We start from the raw sequence: 21,791 nt of genomic DNA on the forward strand, positions 1-21,791 counted from the left end.
CTGTCCTCCCTGCCACCCCCTCCTGTCATGGTGGACGGTAATCTTGAATTTCACATTACGAAGATAGTGGACTCCCAAATTCTCTGTAGATTCCTCCAGTATCTCGTTCACTGGAAGGGTTACGGTCCAGAGGAGAGAATATGGGTTCCAGTGTCCAACGTTAATGCCAGTCACCTTTTGAAAGCTTTTCACAGGGCTAATCCGGATAAGGTCAGTCCTGGGTGTCCGGAGGTCACCTGTAGAAGGGGGGGGGGTACTGTCATGGCATCTTCTGTGACAGAGGTTAGAAGATTGGAGAGACTGACTGCACGTGAGGTTAACTGACAGTCTCTTGATTCGCAGTGTTGTGGTTTGGTAATGACCACACCTCTTGTCAGGTGCAGCTCGTGGTCAATACTGCATTCCCTACTTAGTTTGGTCTTAAACTTCATACCATGCGGTTGATATTGTCTGCTTGGATTTGGAAGAGTTGGTGGGTGGACCTTACCTGTGTTCCTGCTCATCCATTTTCTATAAGATAAGTTGTACTGTTCTTTGTATTTGGTTGTTCCCCTGTGCTTGTTGTTTCTAGGCCTCAGGGAGACACTGGTTCGTTCACCTGGGAAGGAACCAGTGGTCTCATTCCCTGCCACTAACTAGGGCATTTCAGGGCTCCTAGGGTCTAGGTTACAGCTTATGTATTTTCCCACCTTCAGGGTCTATACATACTGACAGGAGTCAGGACCAGGTTTAGGGGCTTCCTAGGAGGTGACTTTTTCGCTCTCCCTAGCCTTCAGGCCTAGTTCTGTGTCCCTCCCCTACCCTCTATATGTGACAGTATGATAGGGAGGTCACTGGTGAGAGATTCCTTTTAAAGAACAACAGTCCAAACATAAGTACAAAATAAACTAAGGGTAAAGTTGTTGTTAGCAATCCGAGGGTAGAGAGAGTAACAAAGTCTTGAACAAGCAATATTGTGTGGAACAGTAGGCCCAGGAACAAATCAATAACAGGTCTGAGAGAAGTCTCAATTCCATTCACTTGCATAGGGTTTGTAGAAATCCATATGTTTGCCACCTAAACTTCCCCATTCAAATAAATGCTGTTGATAAAACCATTTTCTCTGACTAAAAAAACTCAATAGTATTCTTCCCATGTATAATGTATTCCCATGTCGATTGTACTTTGTATAGTTGCTTGTTTTCTTTGTTTTAAGAGGACAAAAGGAGAAATATAATTTTGTGCAAAAACAGTAGTGTCAGAAAATAATGAACAATAATCACAAAACATTCCATTATAGAAGGAGAACAATTACGATAATGGAAGCACCATCTCCATCAAATGGCGGAAATGAATGCCACCTGACGGACTGCACTGACTATAAAATGAACGCCATCTGATGAACTATACTGACTATAAAATTAACACCTCCCGATCGACCGCTCTGACTATAAAATGAATACCACCTGATGGACCACACTGAATATAAAATGAATACCACCTGATGGACCGCACTCAATATAAAATGAATACCACCTGATGGACCACACTGAATATAAAATGAATGTCACCTGACAGACTATACCAACTATAAAATGAACGCCTCTTCATGGACTGCTCTGACTATAAAATGAATAGGAGAAGTGTGTATTTATGGTTCCAGAAGTGCAATTTCTGGGTTACCTACTCTCATCTTCGGGTCTTCGTATGGATCCGGAAAAAGTCTGTGCTGTGTTGGACTGGAATCGACCCGAAAATCGGAAAGCGCTCATGCGATTTTTTGGGGTTCACCAATTACTATCGTAAATTTATCTTGAATGTTAAACCATACTAAGAAAGGTGCAGATTTCTCAGTCTGGTCTGATGAGGCATTACATGCCTTTTCAGCGGTAAAGGAATGTTTTGCTTCTGCTGGTATACTGGTAGGGGTAGCAGCAGGCTTGTCGCAGGATCCATCAGCTATTAAATGGCGCCCACGTGCTTTCTTCTCTAAGAAACTCTCGGCTGCTGAAAGAATTATTTTTTTCTGGACAACTTATCCCAAAATCACAGCCAATATGTTTTTTGGACAAATTGGAAAATCATAACGAACGATAAAGATTATAAGTAATACATGTCTATAGCTGAATATACTGATAACACCTCATTACCAGCATTTACTGTGAACTGTAAAATGTTGATAATTACCACAAAAATAAACCAATCAAATACCAACAGCCTTTAAAACTATCACGGACACAGGAAATATAGTCACCTATTTTTACAAACTGTCCAGAAAACCTTGGATAGTTGGCAACACAACCTACAGGTTCAAAGGTGTAAAACCAGACCCTTGACACAAACTGCTTATGAGGGGGCTGTATAGAAATTTAAAATCCAGGTGGCTGTAAGGAAAGCATAACTAAAGAGGATGAACTGAATATATTAACATGAATCAGGTTTGTTAGATTTTTTATTTATTAATAATAGACTTTTGACTTTAGTGTTGGTGTGTGGACATACTTTAGATTTCAGATGTGCAGTGTCAATGTATTAATAGAATTAGCATCTCCTGCTTTTCTACAGGTGACGTCACTTGTACACAGGGGCGGATTGACCATAGACCCTACAGGGAAATTTTCCGGTGGGTCGATGCTCAGGGGAATGCTGGAGCCCTCTTCTCTGCCACTTGGAGCACTTATGTTCCTTGCCAGTGGCTGCAGGTCCTCCTCCTGAATTCAAATGTATCTCTGTTCCAGGATACTGTAGCAGAACATGGGAGCCCATGGCACCCTGTCCTGCTGTTCACCTTCGTGTGCCACAAGCATAACATATTTGTCAATGTACAAATGGCGCAGAGACACAGTCATGTCAGGAAACAGGCCTGGCCATTATTAGAGGATGTCCAGGCAGCATGCTGAGTGCAAGGCTGGCATGGTGCTGTTGCCCACATTTCAACTTCTAAGCCCCTGCTTCATATCTTAATTACAGATAATTGGAGGAGGAGGACAGAACATGGAAGTTATTAAGTCCCATAGTGGGGCAGCTATTTTGTGTTGCACTGTGGTATTTAGTTCTGCTGGAAGTCTATTTTGTGCTGTACTATGGTATTAATAACCCCAACTTCCTTTGTTGGCCCCATCTACTTGTGTTAGCCCTGGCTACTTGTGTTGGCCCCATCTACTTGTGTTGGCCTCATCTACTTGTGTTAGCCCTGGCTACTTGTGTTGGCCCCATCTACTTGTGTTAGCCCTGGCTACTTGTGTTGGCCCCATCTACTTGTGTTAGCCCTTGCTACTTGTGTTAGCCTCATCTACTTGTGTTAGCCATGGCTACTTGTGTTAGCCCCATCTACTTGTGTTAGCCCTGGCTACTTGTGTTGGCCCCATCTACTTGTGTTAGCCCTTGCTACTTGTGTTAGCCTCATCTACTTGCGTTGGCCCTGGCTACTTGTGTTGCATTGTCGAGTCAATTTGGACCTGCCTACAACATGGGGGCCACTTTTATGTTTTTTTTTTTCCAGGGCCACTTTAAGTTCCCAGTCTGCCCCTGCTTGTACATGCCTTGTATGAACAGAATGGAGGGATGCAATTAAGGAACAAAGAGTATCAGCTGAGGCCATGACTTACATACCTACCATAATTACTATGCCATACAACAAGGAGGAGGAGCTCAGAAAAGAAAACCAGTTCCTAAAAGAACTTATACAGACTGTGGAAACATTTGTTACATACAGTAGAATAACATAAAGAGAAGAGATTACTAATAAAAGAGTTATGTTATATATGCGTCGGTGATGGAAATATATATTTTTATTATTATTATAAATACAGTCTTGGTGCTACTTACGTGTAGCATTCAAAGTCTCCATTGCTTATGGCCTCTATTAACTGTTCTGTCACTTTAATAATTTCCTGCTTTCTCACTACAAGCATGAGAAAAATGAGTGTTAATCCTGGGGTCTTATGGTTGATCAATGTGGAATGGTGCAGAGGGAATTCTAAAGAGCAAAGAGATATCTTAACAAAATTATATGGAATACAGTTTTCACTAAGGCTGAATTCCCACTTCAGTTATTTGGTCAGTTATTTCCATCAGTGATTGTGAGCCACAACCAGGTGCGGGTCAAAAACACAGAACAGACACTTATCTTTCCATTACACCTTCTCTCTGCCTAGGCTTCACTACTGGTTTTGGCTCACAATCACTGATGGAAATAACTGACCAAATAACTGAAGTGTGAACTCAGCCTAATTTCCACTTAAGGGGGGTACTGGCTTTCCTTGCGGAGATCCAGCTAGTGGAAAGTATCTTACAGGCAACGATCTCTGGGAAATAGTATGCAACCTTGCTCTCTTCCAAAAGGAAGCAAACCTTCTCTCTGGTGCCACCTATAGGTTGCTAGTAGCCGATAATTCACGACTGGGAATATTAGGCTTTTTTCACACTAGAGTTAGACTTGTCCTGCAGGCTGTTCTGGCAGGGGAATAAACTGACGGAGCTGTACCACAGTGTCTTTTGTCCAGCCGCAAACCGCAGATCCGCAAAAAACGGAAGCTGCCCGTGTTGCCTTCCGCAATTTGCGGAATGGGCGCCGGCAATATAAATGCCTATTCTTGTCCGCAAAGCGCGGACAAGAATAGGACGTTATATTTTTTTAGCGGACCTGTGGAATGGAGCCACGGATGCGGACAGCACACAGAGTGGTGTCCGCATCTATCGCAGCCCCATTGAAGTGAATGGGTCCGCATCCGATGCAGACCCAAACAACGGTCGTGTGCATGAGGCCTTAGAGTAAATGGATATTGGCCGCTCATGTGAACTGAATTTACACGCAGCAATCATCTCCACTGTATGGGGATGAATGATCATTACTAGGATCGATCGTTACTAAATCTGTTCATACTCAGATTCACTATTTTTCGCCAGCAGATCCCTAATCATTGCCACCAAGCAATGATTTCATGTGCCATGTAAGCGACCGAGTAATCCGACAAACGAGAGTCTTGCTCAAAAAACCTTTTTAACATACATGTCATATGTATATGTTAAACATGGGAGAAAAACCTGATGTGAACACAGCCCAGAAGGTACAGTGTACAAGGAGGGCGCTGTTAGAAGTTTTGCACTGTGGTACCTGAGCTGCCTAGACCTGTTAATAAGGTGCAGTAAAATACTGGGGAGCATATATTTATATGAACATTTAATTTTCTGTAGAGCGTCACTGCTTTGCCTATGCTATCAGATAGATCTTGATTGGAAGGGATTTCATTTACAGACAATTTTTCTAATTTGGAGCATGTAAACCATATAAAACCTCTCTTCATGTGGTCACCAATTCTTCCCCTCACCTACCTTTGGTATCTTCATCCTCAATAGTAGTGTTTGTGCTTTCTGAGGATTCCTGGATGAAATGAGAAGGAGGTAGAATTGGGTTATTCCAACATAAACCAAATGACAGTTGTCTTGGGCACCAGAAGAGCACCTTATCCAGAAGGCGATTTTGTTCTGTCCAGAAGATGTTGAAAAACCTCTGTATTTTTTATATTGGCCACTAGAGGTCACCATTCACCAGGAAAAAAGAAAGTTTTAGTAGAATATATTTTTATGTAGTTATAATGTTTTGTAGTGACAGCACCTCAGGGAGCTCTGTTTCCTTCCTTTCCTGAGAACATGGAATACCAGCCCCATCCGGTGCAGTCCTCATTATTAATTTCTCCCACATATCCCAATACCAGCTGCACCAACTGACTGCGCACAGAGCTGTGACTACAAACACAGCTGCTCATTCCTCTGTGAGCCCCAAGTTGAAGACTGACATTGTCCTCTGCTGGGCAAAAAGGCACAGGACAATTTGTCATATGTTCCTTTCATATTTGCCCATTACCTTATTTTGCTTAGCAAAGAACTGGTTCTGTAAAATAAGTCAGAGGAGAAAGAAAAGAATGGTTGCTCATACTGGCAGAGTACTGTGTGCTGTTAGATTGTGCCGATACTATACAGCAGAGAACTACGCTTAGCAGTTTTCTAAATGGTTGATGTATTCTCTCCATTTTCCTATGAGTTCATAAATTAAGCAGTATCTACCTAACATTTACTTTAAATATTCAAGGGGGTCTTTCAGGGTTACATCCTATGTCAGTAGCCCATACTTGCACAATTCAGCATACTTAATAACTTTTTGACAGACCCTTGCAGGAGAACAGTCGGTGCTGATGATACAGCATCAGAGACACAAAGACTTAGGACTGAATTCCAGGAGATGCTGGGAGGCTTCCCCAGCACCCTGGATATTTGCCAACTCTATCAGGAGTCCAGGAGATCTCCACGATCCTCTCAGATGTTCTGGAATAGTTGGCAAGTATGCAATTGAGTGATGGGTCATTTAAAGATCTGTGTGTAACCCTAGAAAACCAGTTTCAGAATGACCGACCTAAGAAACAGAAGATCCTCCAGCAGGCCTATCCTTTAAGACAGTAATGGGTACAAATACTGTATAGATGGACAGTGTGGCTCAGAAGCATTTCCTCTGGGAGGGCCCAAGGGACCCCAGTAGAACATTATAGGAACACCGTACTTTTTTTTTCAGGTGTATGATAAGATACACTGTGCAGTTTGATGGCCTTGACTTTAAAAGTACATGAATTTCATTGTTAAAGGGCTATTCCTGTTAATTCTATATTGGACTACCAGAAATAGCCAAGTACTGTACTTGGTTATCTTCAGCAGTTCCACAAAGAATGATTGGTGTGGCACAGTGCGCACTTGACCAGCCATTCCATTCAATTTTGGATTACCCTTCAAAGTACAGAGTCCTCATTCTTATGATTGTGGTGGTCCAAGCTGTTGGACCTCCACTAATCTAATAGTTCTTTCCTGTCCTGTGCATACGGGATAACTTAATAAAGCTACCATACTCCTTTAACCCTTATGCACACTACGATGTACTGTTATGTCATGGTGCATTATAATGACTGGGATCAGCGTGTCTCATCTCTAGGGCTAGGCAGAGGGGGGAGCTCCCTCTGCCTTTCCGATCTGAGCGCCTAAGGCAAATCGCGGGGCTCTGATTGGTTGCAATGACAGCCTGGGGCCTTGGGAAAGTTCCCAGGGCTGTCATCACTAACTGCCTAAAAAGCTGTGCACGAGGTATGGTTTCTCAGGCACAGCATCAGAATCCCATAGACCGCAATAGTTTCAATTGTGATTTAGGGGATACGCAGTCAGAAGATCACATGTTTCAGTCCCCTAAGGAGACTATAAATAAAATCGCAAAAAAATTATAAAAATTCAAACCCCCATCTCTAATATTACATATAAAAAAAATAACCAATAAAACAAAATAAACATGATATCTACGTCCACATACAAAAATGTTCTAGCTTTTAAAATGTAAAAATATTTTTCCTGTGTGGTATGTCATAACATTTTCCATTTTTTGGTCACCTTGTCCACCCAACAAAATTGAATAAAAATGGATTTAAAAAGTAATCTGTCCCCAAATATGGTATTGTTAAAAACTACAGTTCATCCCGCAAAAAACAAGTGCTCATTCAACTCTAAGGACAAAAATATAAAAGAGTTCTGCCTGTCAAAATATAGTGATACAAAGAAAAAATAGTTTTTTTAAATGTTATGTGATATTTAGTATAATATAATTAAAAGTATATAAATTTGGTATCGCTGTAACTGTACTGACCCGCAGAATAAGGTTTTCTCGTCATTCTTAGTGCACAGTGAACGTTGTAAAAACAAAACTCCAAAACCCTTGGTGGAATTGCCAATTTCCATGCACAAATAATTTTTCCTGTTTTCTAATACAAGCTATGATAAAATAAACAGTGCCATTAAAAAAAACAAAAAACCTTATATGCCTAGGTGAACTTAAAACGAAAAAATAAAATAAAAAAAATATGGCTCTTGGAAGAGTCAGAAAAACGATTTTATATATATGCAAATGAGGCTAGTAAGGAGCTCAAGGGGCTTTTGCCAACGTTTCAGGAGCCCAGCCACGTCCACTGTGAAGGAGCACAGCACCGCCCCACATCCTCCAAATCCACTCCTTGCTCCCCCGACATCACACAGTTGAAGCACCTTAATCTCGCGCATTTGTGAGTATGCTGCATATCAGCGCCGGCATGGTGTTCTTTCCCTGTGCTGGTATCGGCCTCAGGGAGGAAACTGAGGATGTGCGAGAATACGGTGCTTTAACTGTGTGAGGTCAGGGGAGCAAGGAGTGAATTTGGAGGATGCGGGGCAGTGCTGGGCTCCTTCATTTCGAGCGTTTTCTTCAATCAAGATGGCCACAACGGCCTCTTCATGAGCAAATGGATGAGGTGAGTATGTTTTTCTTTTTTTTAACCCCTGATTAACCCCTTAAAGGCCTTAATGTGCCGACTGTCAGATGCTGTGTTAAGGGTTGAACGCGGCATCTGAGGGGTTTAATGACAGGGGATGGCATGATCTCCGTTCCTCGTCATTGCGCTCGCTACATACAATGGAATGCAATACTTTTGTCACAAATTTAATTTCTTTGTGAACTTCGGCGAAGCAGCCAAATAAATTTTTTCAAAGCTTCGCTCATCTCTAGTCATCAATATGTAAGTCTTGGAAAACCCTGTTAAGCTAACGATACACCCAACTTTGTGATATGTTTCAGGAGCTTCAGAAGTGCATAGTTTTACACAAGGAGGTATCTAGGATGATATAGAATTATGGTGTCCACTACTCAAGTGATCCAACAACATTCACATGTCTCACAGACCAATTAGTCAGTGTGGCATCTGCTTGTCTAAGTCCTTATTATACCTTTGCTATGAAGTACATCACTGTGCCAGTATGAGCAGCCCAAAATCCCCTGTAAGCTGATTGACCTGGATTATTGCTTCTTCAGAATGACACAATATCTATTTTGAGTCCACCCACTGGTGCAACCATAAACAATGGACTCCACCAAAGAGGGCACAGGTTATATTCAGATCCCTTAGCTTAGAGGGAAAGTGAAGCAGACCATTGCTCCTTTCTGGGACCCAGAGGAACCAGCACTGAATAAGACAAAACATAGACTCACCATCAACTGGACACTGGAACTGGACTTTCTTTTCTGGAAAAACAAGGAGAACAGATAGGAAGGAGAGTGAGACACACAGCCAGCAGCACGGTGACCACAGGGGAAAGCACGGAAGTCCACATAGTGACCACAAGCAGTAGCTGCATCACAAAAAAAGCCCCAGCGGGATGTAAAATACACAAGGAACATTAAGGATAACAATTAACAACAAAGCCATGTAGCATAGCAAGTGTAGATGACCAAATGGAGTTGGGGTGGTGGAATCAGTTTAAAGCGTGTTTTGTATACTGTAATAGTCTCCAGAAGGTATATCACATGCAGCATTGGGTTTATTTGAGCCAATGATCTCTGCAACCACTGAACAGCTTGTGCATATAGTCTTCCAAGATTTCCATTATGAAATATGAATGAAACTATTACGGTGAGTTCAATATATCTAAACACAAGATGTGTTGGGTGGTTGAATCGGAGATCCACACATCCACATGTTGGAGAAGCTTACAGAAGCAGAAGCACAGCCAGAGGAGCACAGCAGGGAACCAACATTAATAAGGCATCCTAACATTGAGCAGTATGTCATCCTGCACAAAAGTGAGTGACACAAGTAAGAGAAATACACGACCAAGGCTCAGGACAGATCACAGTGACCAAAACCTAACCAGAGAGAAAGAGGATGGAAGCAGCCAGCAGATACTGAATGATGTGCATTACAGTGAACACATACATTTTCAATGGTATTGCTTTGAGTGTGGTTGGTGTTTACTTTCTCTCAAGCTTTTCAACTCCTGTGTATTGCAAAGCATGTTGGGATTTGTAGTGCAAGAATATATTAGCTTCGTGGTATCGTCTTCTTTTCTACTTTAGGCATGTATGGTCAACAGCATAACAGGGTTACTATAAAGTTCAAATTCTGCACTCAATTCAACACTGATCTCTAGGACAAAGGCAGAGGGGGTAAAGGGGGAAATATTTGTTTACATTGGGCAAGGATGGCGTACTTTCTACATTATGTCACATCTACAACCTCTATGGCTATCCCACTGACTAGAAAGCATCAGGATACAGTCACAAAGTCAGCTTTGGCAGCCAAAACCAGGAGTGAATTCAAAAAAGAGGAAAAATCATATCTGTCCTACGTATATACTTTCTCTCCTTTCATGATCTACTCCTGAATTTGGCTTCCCAAACTGCACCAGGAAACCTCAATGTATGGCCATACCCTTAGGCCCACTGCACACGAACGTGTGCACCTCGTGGTCGTGCTGCGGGCCGCAATGCATGAAATCAGTCCGTGGGGCAGCCGCATCGGATCGCGGACCCATTCACTTTAATGGATCCGGCCATTCCGCAAAAAGATAGGACATGTTCTATCTTTTTGCGGAACGGAAGTATGGGACGAAACCCCATGGAAGCACTCCGTAGGGCTTCCATAGGGTTCCGTTCCATGCTTCTGTTCCGCACCATTCCGCATCTCCGGATTTGCAGACACATTCAAGTGAATAGGTCCGCATCTGTGATGCGGAATGCCCACGGAACGGCACTGGTGTATTGCGGATCTGCAAATTCGGTCCGCAATACGGCAACGGGAAGCACACGTTTGTGTGCAGGAGGCCTTAATGATATATCCCATATCCATCTAGGTTCTCCTAGTATAACTACAAGAGCGTAACTGTCTATAGAGGGCATAGAGGTTGCAGCTGTACCACAGCCCTAGGGTATGTGTGGGCTCAGCCACCACTTTGTCACATAAGAGAATAAAGTGAGGCCGTACTGGGGACGCAGTTGAGGGGAGGCCGACATGATAGGGTTTGGACTGAGTGGGCCGGCAGTGTAGGGGTTAAGGAGTTTGAAAGTATGGTGGGTGGAGAGTAGAGTGGGTGGGCTGTTAGGCTAGGTTATAAGAGGGGGAGGTAACCGGCGCCATCTTAGAGCAGTTAGTTTAGGTGAAAAACTCACATCATGCAGGCTGTAGAGCAGCTTATCCAGCAGTTGCGGGCAGCGGCGGAGGCCCGGGGACCCGAATGGCTGCAGGAGCAGGTGTCCGGCCTGCTCCAGGGGGCGGCGGTGAGTACTGTCAGCTCACCGCCACGGGCGAGACGGCCGCGGCGGGTACGGCCGCCGGCGCGCCTTAGTCCAGAGGTGACCCCCAGGGCTCGGCGCCGGGTGCAGAGCCCCTCCGGGGACCCTCCGCGACGGGGGGCTGGCAGGGTGTCTGTTGCCAGGGCCACCCGGAGCGGGAGGAATCAGAATGCACGGCGGGGCCCAGCGTCAGGCGGAGGGAATCCTCTCCCGCCTTCAACATCGCGAGTCGTGGGTTCGGGACCTGGTTCGGCGGGTGCCCCCAGTCCAGGGGAGGCCGCTCGGCGAGGGAGTGAGGCTGCCTTAATCTCGGCTGTGCGCATGGAGCCGGTGGTTGTGCACAGGCCGGAGGGGGTGAACGGACAGCATGGCGGAGGCTCCGCCCACAGAGGAAGGTTGGATCAGGACGCATCCAGCCGGCCGGCTGGGATGTCTGCGGCGACGAGCGAGGAGTCCCTGGGAAGAAGAGAAGAGGATGAAAGTGTGCCAGAAGATCATCAGGAGGCAGGACCTTCGGCTGCGGGGTTCACAGCCCCCCGGCAGCCAGGTGAGGGGGTTGGGGGGGCACTTAATCCATGGGCGGGTGGCCCGGGGGAGATGGGTGTGTCACAAGGGGACCTGGGAAAAGGTTTGGGGCAGTTTTTTCAGAGCTTGGCGGGGTGGATGTCAGGTTTTGGGACGGCTGGTGTTTCCCCGATGCAGGCGCGGGGGATGGGGGCCGGGGGTGGCAGGGCAGCTGGCGAGGCGCCTGGCAGAGTGTGTGATTCGGTGTCAGTGCAGACCCAGGTGGGGGGGGAGGCGGATAGGCAAGCAGTGGAGGATGGGGCGCGTGGCGAGGTATACGTGTGTTTTGAGGGGCCATTGGGGGCGCATCTGAAGCAGGAGGTGCGTGAGAGGATTTGGAGGGGGGAATATGTAGAAATATTTTCCTTGCTCCCTTTGGAGAGGTTTAATTTGGATAAGGTTAAAAAAGATGAGGGAAAAAAGGAGGAGGAGGAAAAACGGAGGTTTCGTCTGATCCCGCGGACTTTTTCTAATTGGCTTCAGGCCTTTGCTATTTTGGCGAGCGTGGTTGGGGAACGGAAGCCGGAGTGTTGCTCGTCTCTCTTTTGTTACATGGATGCGATTGGGGAGGCTTGGCGGGTATACGGGGGGACTGGCTGGTTGCGGTATGACGAGCAATTTCGGCAGAGGATGGCGGTTCGGAGCAGCATAAGGTGGGATCACAAGGATATTGGGTTATGGATGAGGGTGATGGCTCCGGTACGGGCAGGGCAGTCCTTTCGGAGTGAGGCGGGGGGATCTGGGCAGTCGGCATTCTCGGTCGCCTCCGCAAAAGGGCTCTGTTTCCTCTTTAACAAAGGGAATTGTAAGTTTGGGTCAAAGTGCAGATTTAAGCACGAGTGTTCAGGGTGTGGAGGTTCCCATGGGGCAAACAGGTGTTTTAGAGGTAACAGACAGAGAGGGGGGGAGGCGGCTGGAAAAGGGCCTGACTCCGGTGCGGGTGGAAAGGATGGAGCCCTATTTAAGTAGGTATCCTAAAGGAGGGGTGGCAGAATTTTTGAGGGACGGGTTTATTAAGGGGTTTTCTATACCATCGGCACCGTTGCCTGTGGTTATGAGGAAGAGGAATTTGCGCTCGGCATTGGAACACCCGGAGGTGGTGGCGGATAAGTTGGCCAGGGAGGTGGCTTTGGGGAGGATGGGTGGTCCTTATTCGGAGCTTCCGCTGGCTGGTTTGCGTATATCACCTTTGGGGATTGTACCGAAGAAAGAGCCGAATAAGTTTCGGCTCATTCATCACTTGTCATACCCGAAGGGTGCGTCGGTCAATGAGGGTATTGATCCGGAACTTTGTTCGGTGGCATACACTTCATTTGACGCGGCGGTAGGTTGGGTGCGGAAGTTAGGGGTGGGGGCGTTGTTAGCTAAGACGGACATCGAGGCGGCGTTCCGGCTCCTGCCTGTGAATCCAGACAGTTTGCATTTGTTGGGGTGCTACTGGGATGGAAAGTATTTTGTGGACAGATGCTTACCGATGGGGTGTTCTGTGTCTTGTGCATATTTTGAAGCGTTCAGTTCATTTTTGGAATGGGTTGTTAAAGACGTTTCGGGTTGTTCATCCATCATTCATTACCTGGATGATTTCCTGTGTTTGGGACCGGCGGGGTCTAAGGTTTGTTCGGTGTTGTTGAGCACGGTAGAGTCGGTTTTTGGGAGGTTTGGGGTACCATTGGCAAAAGAGAAGACTGTGGGTCCTACTTCGGAGTTGAGTTTTCTGGGAATCGTGATTAACACGGACAGTATGGAGTGTCGTTTGCCTGAGGAGAAGGTACGGGATCTGAGGCTGGTGGTGGAAAAGGCGCGGAGGGCAGCGAAGATTAGGTTGAAGGATTTGCAATCTTTGTTGGGCAAGCTCAATTTTGCATGCAGGATTATGCCTATGGGGAGAATTTTTTGTCGACGGCTGGCGGGGGCTACGGCGGGTGTTACGGCCCCGCATCATTTTGTCAGGTTGGGTAAGGAGCTTAAAAGGGATTTGGCGGTTTGGGCGGAATTTTTGCTGCACTTTAATGGAAGGACGTTGGTTATGGGGGAGGCGGTGGATAGTTTCGATTTTGATTTGTTTTCGGACGCGGCTGGGGGTTCAGGTTTTGGGGTATATTGTCATGGGCAGTGGTGTGCGGGGAGTTGGCCTAGTTCCTGGGTGGAGCGGGGTTGGGTTAAGAATCTGGCGTTATTAGAGCTTTTCCCAATTGTGCTTGCGGTGGTGTTATGGGGGGATTGTTTCAGGAATAAGAAGATTAGATTCCATTGTGATAATTTGGGGGTTGTTCAGGCCATTAATAACATGACAGCGTCGTCGCCGCCTGTAGTTCGTTTGTTGCAGCATTTGGTGTTAGTTTGTTTATCACTGAATGCTTGGATTGTGGCTGTTCATGTCCCTGGTGTGTCTAATGGTATTGCTGATGCCCTTTCTCGTTTACAGTGGGAGCGGTTTCGGCAGTTGGCGCCGGGAGCGGACAGCGAGGGGTTGGAGTGCCCGGATTCCATGTGGGAGCTGTTGGAGGTACCATAGGAAGGTTGCTGCAGGACTCAATGAGTGCTGGGACGTGGGTGGCTTATGGGAAAGCGTGGAATGATTGGCAGAGGTGGTGTGAGGATTTGGGGGTGGTAGTGGATGAGGGGGAGACCCCTCTGTTGTTGTTCTTGGGGCATGTAAAGGAGCAGGGATGGTCTGTCGCAAAAATGAATAGATGGACGGCTGGACTTGCTTTTGGTTTTAAGCTGAGGGGATTACAGGATGTGACAAAGACTTTTTTGGTGAGGCAGGTGTTAAAAGGTTGGAGGCGTGGGAAGCGGGCGGAGGACAGGAGGAGGCCAGTCTCTTTTGATTTGTTGTCAAAATTGGGTAGGCAGGTGGAGGTGTGTTGTAAGTCAGGTTGGGAGGTGAAGCTGTTCAGGGTTGCTTTTTCCTTAGCGTTTTTTGGAGCATTCCGTTTGGGGGAATTGGTGTGTGGTGGTGTTCGGTCTGTTGGTGGGGGTTTGTTGAAGGAGGATGTTGGGCTAGCGGGTGACAGGGTTGTCATCAGGATTCGTAGGTCTAAGACGGATAGGGAAGGAAAGGGAAGTTATGTCCGGTTGTTTGAGGTCCCGGGCTGTGCTATGTGCCCTGTGCAGTGCTTGCGGGAGTATGATGTGGGGGGTGTGACAACAACAGGTCCATTGCTTAGGCATGAGGATGGGTCATATCTGTCGCGATATCAGTTCGTGGCGGTGTTTAAGCGCTGCCTGCGTGAGTTGGGTATTGCAGCGGAGGATTTTACTGGGCATTCGTTTAGGATAGGTGCGGCTACTGAAGCGGCGAGAGCAGGGATGAGTGATGAAGTGATTAAGAAGATTGGGAGATGGGAATCAGCGAGGTTTAGGTCTTATGTTAGGGTTGGCTTGTTGGATTAATGATGGTTGATGGATGACGAAGTCTTGTGTTTTTTCTTTGTTATATCTTCCAGGTTATAGGCCCGCGTTGGTTTGGATACTCGGACACTCCTTTGTGTTTTGGGGGGCGCTGAGGGCGGACGTTCGTCCGGACGGATGGCAATTGGGGTTTGATCGGGATGTTGCAGTGGTTCGTTGGATTGGGGTAAGGGGTATGTTGTGGGAAGGGGTTATGAAGGAAGTGCACCGATATGCTCGGCTGGGTGGCCCCCCGGACGTATTGGTATTACATGTGGGGGGGAATGACTTGGGGGGTAAGCCGGTTAGGGAATTGATAAGGGATGCAAAATTTGATTTGTTGCGTTTGTGGTCTTTGTTCCCGGCCATGGTAACAGTTTGGTCGGACATAGTGCCTCGCCGTGTGTGGCGTGGGGCTAGGTCGGTGGACCGTCTTAATAAGGCGAGAGTTAAGGTTAATAGGATTTTGGGAAAATTCATGGCAAGGAATGGGGCAGTGGCAGTGCGGCATATGGAGCTGGAGCCGGGTGTGGGAGCGTTTTGGAGAGCGGATGGGGTGCATTTAAATGCTGTTGGGATTGATCTGTGGTCGCTTGGTTTGCAAGGAGGGATTGAGAGGGCTCTGGGGTCGTGGAGGAACGCGCAAGCCTGAGGGAGGTTGTCAGTTTGCGCGTCGTTGGCGGTGGGAGGTCCTCGAAGTTGGTGGTACGGATACTTCGGAAAAATGGGAGGGCCTCAATGGTGGGGGCTGGACTCCCATGGTTGGACGGTTGGCTGGTGTAAAAAGGCGTCCGTCAGTTGGTCTCCGAGCTGGTGTTTTACGGCTGGAGGCAAGATGGATGGGCCTGTTTCGTGAGTTGTGATAACAAGTTCTGGGGCTTCAAGGACCTCCCTCGTCAGGGAATAAACAACTGGTGTTATGTTATTTATGTTATGTATTTATTAATAAACGGCTGCTGTGGCCATTTAAATCCAAAACTGGTCTCAGTGAGTTATTGTTAGTTTTGTACGGGTAAAGGGGGGTTTAAGATGGGATTGGTAAGAGGCCCACGAGGAATGGACAATACCCTACTCAAGTGAGGCCGTACTGGGGACGCAGTTGAGGGGAGGCCGACATGATAGGGTTTGGACTGAGTGGGCCGGCAGTGTAGGGGTTAAGGAGTTTGAAAGTATGGTGGGTGGAGAGTAGAGTGGGTGGGCTGTTAGGCTAGGTTATAAGAGGGGGAGGTAACCGGCGCCATCTTAGAGCAGTTAGTTTAGGTGAAAAACTCCCACCCTCCCGCCCTTGTGGAATAGGGGTAAGGTAAGGGACGGTTTTTTTGTGAAGGAGTGTTAAGGAGGAAGGGGTGGTTGTTTTGTGTGCGGTGTCTTGTATGTGCTTATGTCTTTATTGTCGTGGCAGTCGTTGGCGGTGGGAGGTCCTCGAAGTTGGTGGTACGGATACTTCGGAAAAATGGGAGGGCCTCAATGGTGGGGGCTGGACTCCCATGGTTGGACGGTTGGCTGGTGTAAAAAGGCGTCCGTCAGTTGGTCTCCGAGCTGGTGTTTTACGGCTGGAGGCAAGATGGATGGGCCTGTTTCGTGAGTTGTGATAACAAGTTCTGGGGCTTCAAGGACCTCCCTCGTCAGGGAATAAACAACTGGTGTTATGTTATTTATGTTATGTATTTATTAATAAACGGCTGCTGTGGCCATTTAAATCCAAAGCTGGTCTCAGTGAGTTATTGTTAGTTTTGTACGGGTAAAGGGGGGTTTAAGATGGGATTGGTAAGAGGCCCACGAGGAATGGACAATACCCTACTCATGCGTTCATTAGTTGTATGTGACATCGCTGTGTACAATAACACTTCCCTATGACTTCACAATGTTTATTAAGTATTGTGACCCAACTATGTATATCATAACTATTCTGTGTCATGAGGAGCATTATTCCAATACTGATTTCTGTCTTTATTCTGGCCAGAAAAGTGACGTGAATCTAAATGTGTCGAGACTACACCGCCCCTGCCACCCCGCGTTATCTCACCATTTCAGAAAAGATCTGTAAAGGAGAAAAGTCACCATTTTAAACCCAAAAAGCTTGAGACAAAATGTGAGACTTTTTGATTCCATAAAAGCAGCATATATAGCATAGTAAGGGTACATGAACACATTCAGGATTCATGTGCGAGAATCCGTACTGAAATCCGCATGGTGCAGATTTGCATGCGGATTTAGTGCGGATTTTCCGCATGTGGATTTTACTAAGTGAATGAAGAAAATCCGGTCAGGAAAATTTGATATGCTGCAGATTTTTAAATCCGCACCGCAGGTCAAAATCCGCGCAGAAAAAAAATCTGCATCTTGTGCATTGAGAATTTCAAATTTTCATAGAATACAATGTACACAACTCCGCGTACACAATCCTGATTGTGTGCATTTAGCCTAAATGTCCCCCTAAGCGTTCACTATCTCTGTTCTATGACAGCACTGTGCTTTTTATCCCTGTGGTGGAACATTACCGTACTGTACGTACATGAGGTGCAGAGATTGAGGTTGCACCTATGAAATTATGAACTAAACCGCCCCATCGATTCTTCAGCCCTATAGGATAATACCAGTTCTATATATTGCATGTGCAATGGAGGGGATCTGCTACAGATTTAGGGTCCATTCACATGTCTGTATGTGTTTTGTGGATCCGCAAAACACGGACACTGGCGGACCGCACATCGCTTGCACTCTCATAGAAAATGCCTTTTGTTGTCCACAATTGCGGACAAGAATAAGACATGTTCTATTTTTTGAGGAACGGAAGTGCGGATGCGGACAGCACATTCCGGCCCCATTAAAAATGAATGGTTCCGCAAAATTGCGGAATGGATACGGACCCATTTTGCAGACATACGAATGGACCCTTACACCACGTCCCACAAACTTCAATTTACACTTCTCCACAACCCAGATGATACATTTCCATAACATTTGACATTCAGCTGTCTAATAGCTTTGGGCGCCCTCTAAGGAAGGGTGCACCTGAAAGAGTCACCTGTATGAAGTGTAAGTAAGTTAGCCTGCAGGGCGTAGTTAGCTCCACTTCTCCATTTTACTAATCTGCCCTATCAGGAGGCAGTAGCAGGGGTCATGTCTGGTCTTGTCATGCGCTGCCTGAATCTCATACAGAATAAGGGGGTACAAGTAAATGACTAAAACAACTTTGGTCTGCCCTGATCATTGCGGAGAGAGGGACTAGGTTAGGCTAATCCGAGACGGAAATGGGGGAGTTGGCAATACCCAAACTACCCTAAGATTTGGCATAGCTTATCTGCAACCCCAAATATGCCCCTCATCTGTAGTCAGCACCTTCCCAAAGTCTTGTTTAAATGAGATTCCCATTGAAACACTTGCTGTAGAAATGTATGCAGTGCGGAAAAGCAGCAGATGGAGCAGTGCGCGGTGCAGTGAGGCAGCAGACGAAGCAGAGTGCAGTGCAGGACGACAGCGCGTCGTACAGTGTGCAGTGTGGGGAAGCAGCAGGTAGGACAGTGTGCAGCAGGAGCGCAGCTGATGACAGGAAACTGGTTTGTGGGTTCCTTTTTGGTCACCTGTCCTTAGAACTATGAAAATCAACAGGTGTTCATAAGCGAAGTCCCATCACGAAGACCCAAATTACAGTCAGTCCCAGTGTAGAGAAAACTGAGCTGACATCATAGTTCAGTATTTGTCCAAGATTCCTTTTGTGTTTTCCTAGGTTTTCTAGGGTGCAGATGTTATCCACATTTACTATAAGCAACCATCTTGAAAGAATGAAGGCAAAATGGTGATGACAGCAAATGTGAATTACTGACATCATTGTGTATCATATAGAGCAGTGGTCTGCCATCTGCGGCTCTCCAACTTTTGCAAAACTACAGCTCCCAGCAAGCCCAGAAACCGGGTTGTAGAGGACATGCTGGGAAATGTAGGGCCACTGATTGCAGACCACAGACAACATCATTGATTTCAAATAAGTGGCGTTCAGACCAGTTATATTTCACAAGTCCATATATGATAGGCTTTCCAAATATCATTTTCTTAGGTATAATTACACAAGATGATTAGTATCACATTTTTGTTAGATATATAAGTTGACATACTGAACTTGAAACTGAATAGCCCCTCTGTACTGACCATACAAAGGCTAAAAAGGCTCCACTTGAGGCTGCTCATCCGGAATTTTTACGGAGCTGCGGCCTTAAGCTGCTCTGCCATGCCTACCTGAGGGAAGCACAGGATAGAGAGGAAGATGCTGAGCTCAGGGTAAATAGCTTTCTATACAGTAATTTGTTTCCATATTTTCATCTGAAAAGCTGTTTAAGGTCCTGTTCACATCAAGTCTTCTGCAGTGTGGACTGTGCACCAAAAAGCCACCTGGTGGTAATTTGAAATCCGCCTCCAATTGTTTTCCCACATACACCACTGGAAACAGCGGTGATTGTCCACTCGCAATTTAAAGTCTAATTGTCATGTTTTCTTCAAAAATCTATTTTAGCATATGTTACTGCTGCTGCAGCATTATGCATGAAGCAATATTTACTTTCTTCACATACCACTGTTTTCCTTGAGTTTTTCCCTTAGTTACAGCTGTTTTAACTTCTAGAATATGAGGATCTTCTCAAGATGGCTCCTCTGCCAGTTCTCTGAGGCCAATCAGATTGGATTACTGAGAGACACGCCTCCTCACTCTGAAGTCTAATGCAGGCATGCAGTGTGAAGGACCGCCCCTCTGTCTTCTGTTTATACTAAAGGGAAGACAGACAAGCCCTAGCAACAGTCTTTTAATGGACCAGTGGAAAGGGACAGGGGATATTAATGAAAGCTGTTATTATAAGGTAATTACAGATCTTTTAACAATCATTGACAGACTAAGGGTAACTTTCACACTTGCGTTGCTGGATTCCGGCAGGCAGTTCCGTCGCAATCTGTATGCAAACTAAAACTATTTGTAGACGGATCCGGATGCGGATCTGTCTCACAAATACATTGCAATACCGGATCCGTCTCTCCGGGGTCATCTGGAAAAACGGATCTGGTATTTATTTATTTTTTTACATTTTTAAAGGTCTGCACATGCGCAGGCTGGACGACCGGATCTGTCAATGTGGCAATTTTAATGCCGGATCCAGCACTAATACATTCCTATGGAAAAAAAATGTGTTTGGGATTTTTGGCCGGAGAGAAAAATGCAGCATGCTGCGTATTTTTTTTCTCCGTCCAAATACCGTAAAAGGACTGAACTGAAGACATCCTGATGCATCCTGAACGGAATGCATTAGGATAAAACGTGTGAAAGTACCCTAACTCATGTATACATGTCTAGCTCTAATAAACTAGCAAATAAAAAAAATGAAAGTTTCACTTTAAATGCAAAGAATGGGGCTGAACTGATAGCAGGTATGCTGCATTCAAATTGAAAATCCATGGCAGAAACCCCACTGAAATATGTGGCAAAGGCAAAATCTGCTGTGTGAATGAGGCCTAGCTGTTACAACTCATAGAGAAAGCCTGTGAGTCCAGTTTCTATCACCCATACACAGTGACTGACAACTTTTCCTACATACAAACTCATACAAAGCTGTCGCTGTGTGAGGGTGAAGCAAGCAGGACTCCCAGGCTTTCTCTATAATATTACATAATATTATAAAAACTAATATTAGAAAACTATCCAACCCTGAGCTCAGCATCTCCCCCTCCATCCCATGCGGATCATAACAGATCCGCTTTAAATAGCAATGTCTTATAATCAAAATAGTCCAGTTAGCTACTAAAAACACTCGATGGCAGCTGGGGAGATTTCTGCAGACTACAAATGATTTTATTCTGGATTCTAATTTCAGAATATACAATATACTGCCGTAAACTGTAAAATGTAGTCTTCAGTAGTCCGGGTGTATTTTCAAATCACTCTTAAAGGTACCAATAGTATTCCAAATGGTAACATTAGATAAGGGAATTGTTAATTAAAGGGGTTGGCCACTATATAAGTACTTTCCACTATATAGTGGGAAGTAGGGTAAAAAAGAGTTTCCTAATATACTTTATTAAAAAAATCTGAATGGTAATGTTTTTATAATGAGCCGCGCCCCCTCGGCCCCGCTTTGAGTGCAACCAGTTCGTCCATGGCTGCACGTGACATGGAGGAGCTTTAGAGAAAGCTAGTCAATGGCTTTATCTAACTGCACATGCGCTGCTTTTCCTAATAGGAGCAGCGCATGCCCAGTCTGCCCTTGCCACTGGCGCGCTCCCTGCTCTCACCCGGTCTCTACAACCGGCTTATTCCTGTCAGAGTTCGGAGCCGGAAGAAAAGTAAGAGCGCGTCGGGGATCAGACACGCACTTACTTTTCTTTCCTCTCCGAACTCTGACAGGAATAAGCCGGTTGTAGGGACATAGTTGGATTAGGGAGCGTGCCAGTGGCAGGGGCTGAGGGGGCGGGGCTCATTATAAAACCATCACCATTTGGATTTTTTTAATAAAGTATATTAGGAAACTCTTTTTTACCCAACCTTCAACTATATAGTGGAAAGTACCTATATAGTGGCCAACCCCTTTAAACTGGTGCATCACTTTAAAGGTTTGTGACTGGGATTAAGCCCTAATAGGCTACTTTCACATATGCGATTTCCATTCTGGGTTTGGGATCTGGCACAGGATCTTAAAATAAGAGGAAACGTTTCAGTTTTGTCCCCATTCATTGTCAAAATTCAATA

The 21,791-nt window shown here is 45.8% G+C and overlaps 1 protein-coding gene across 1 annotated transcript in view; it reads right to left on the reverse strand.

Moving 5' to 3' along the window:
• CAMK2A (calcium/calmodulin dependent protein kinase II alpha) overlaps window positions 1–21,791 on the reverse strand; it is a 263,773-nt gene that overhangs the window by 23,736 nt on the left and 218,246 nt on the right. Inside the window, exons 14-16 of the mRNA XM_044281129.1 lie at window positions 9,029–9,061; window positions 5,314–5,362; window positions 3,808–3,883 (exon numbers count right to left, since the gene is read on the reverse strand). Of these exons, the coding sequence (XP_044137064.1) occupies window positions 3,808–3,883; window positions 5,314–5,362; window positions 9,029–9,061 (158 nt within the window). The remainder of the gene's footprint in view (window positions 1–3,807; window positions 3,884–5,313; window positions 5,363–9,028; window positions 9,062–21,791) is intronic.

The sequence above is a fragment of the Bufo gargarizans genome, chromosome 2 (assembly GCF_014858855.1).
Source record: "Bufo gargarizans isolate SCDJY-AF-19 chromosome 2, ASM1485885v1, whole genome shotgun sequence".
Classification (NCBI taxonomy): domain Eukaryota; kingdom Metazoa; phylum Chordata; class Amphibia; order Anura; family Bufonidae; genus Bufo; species Bufo gargarizans.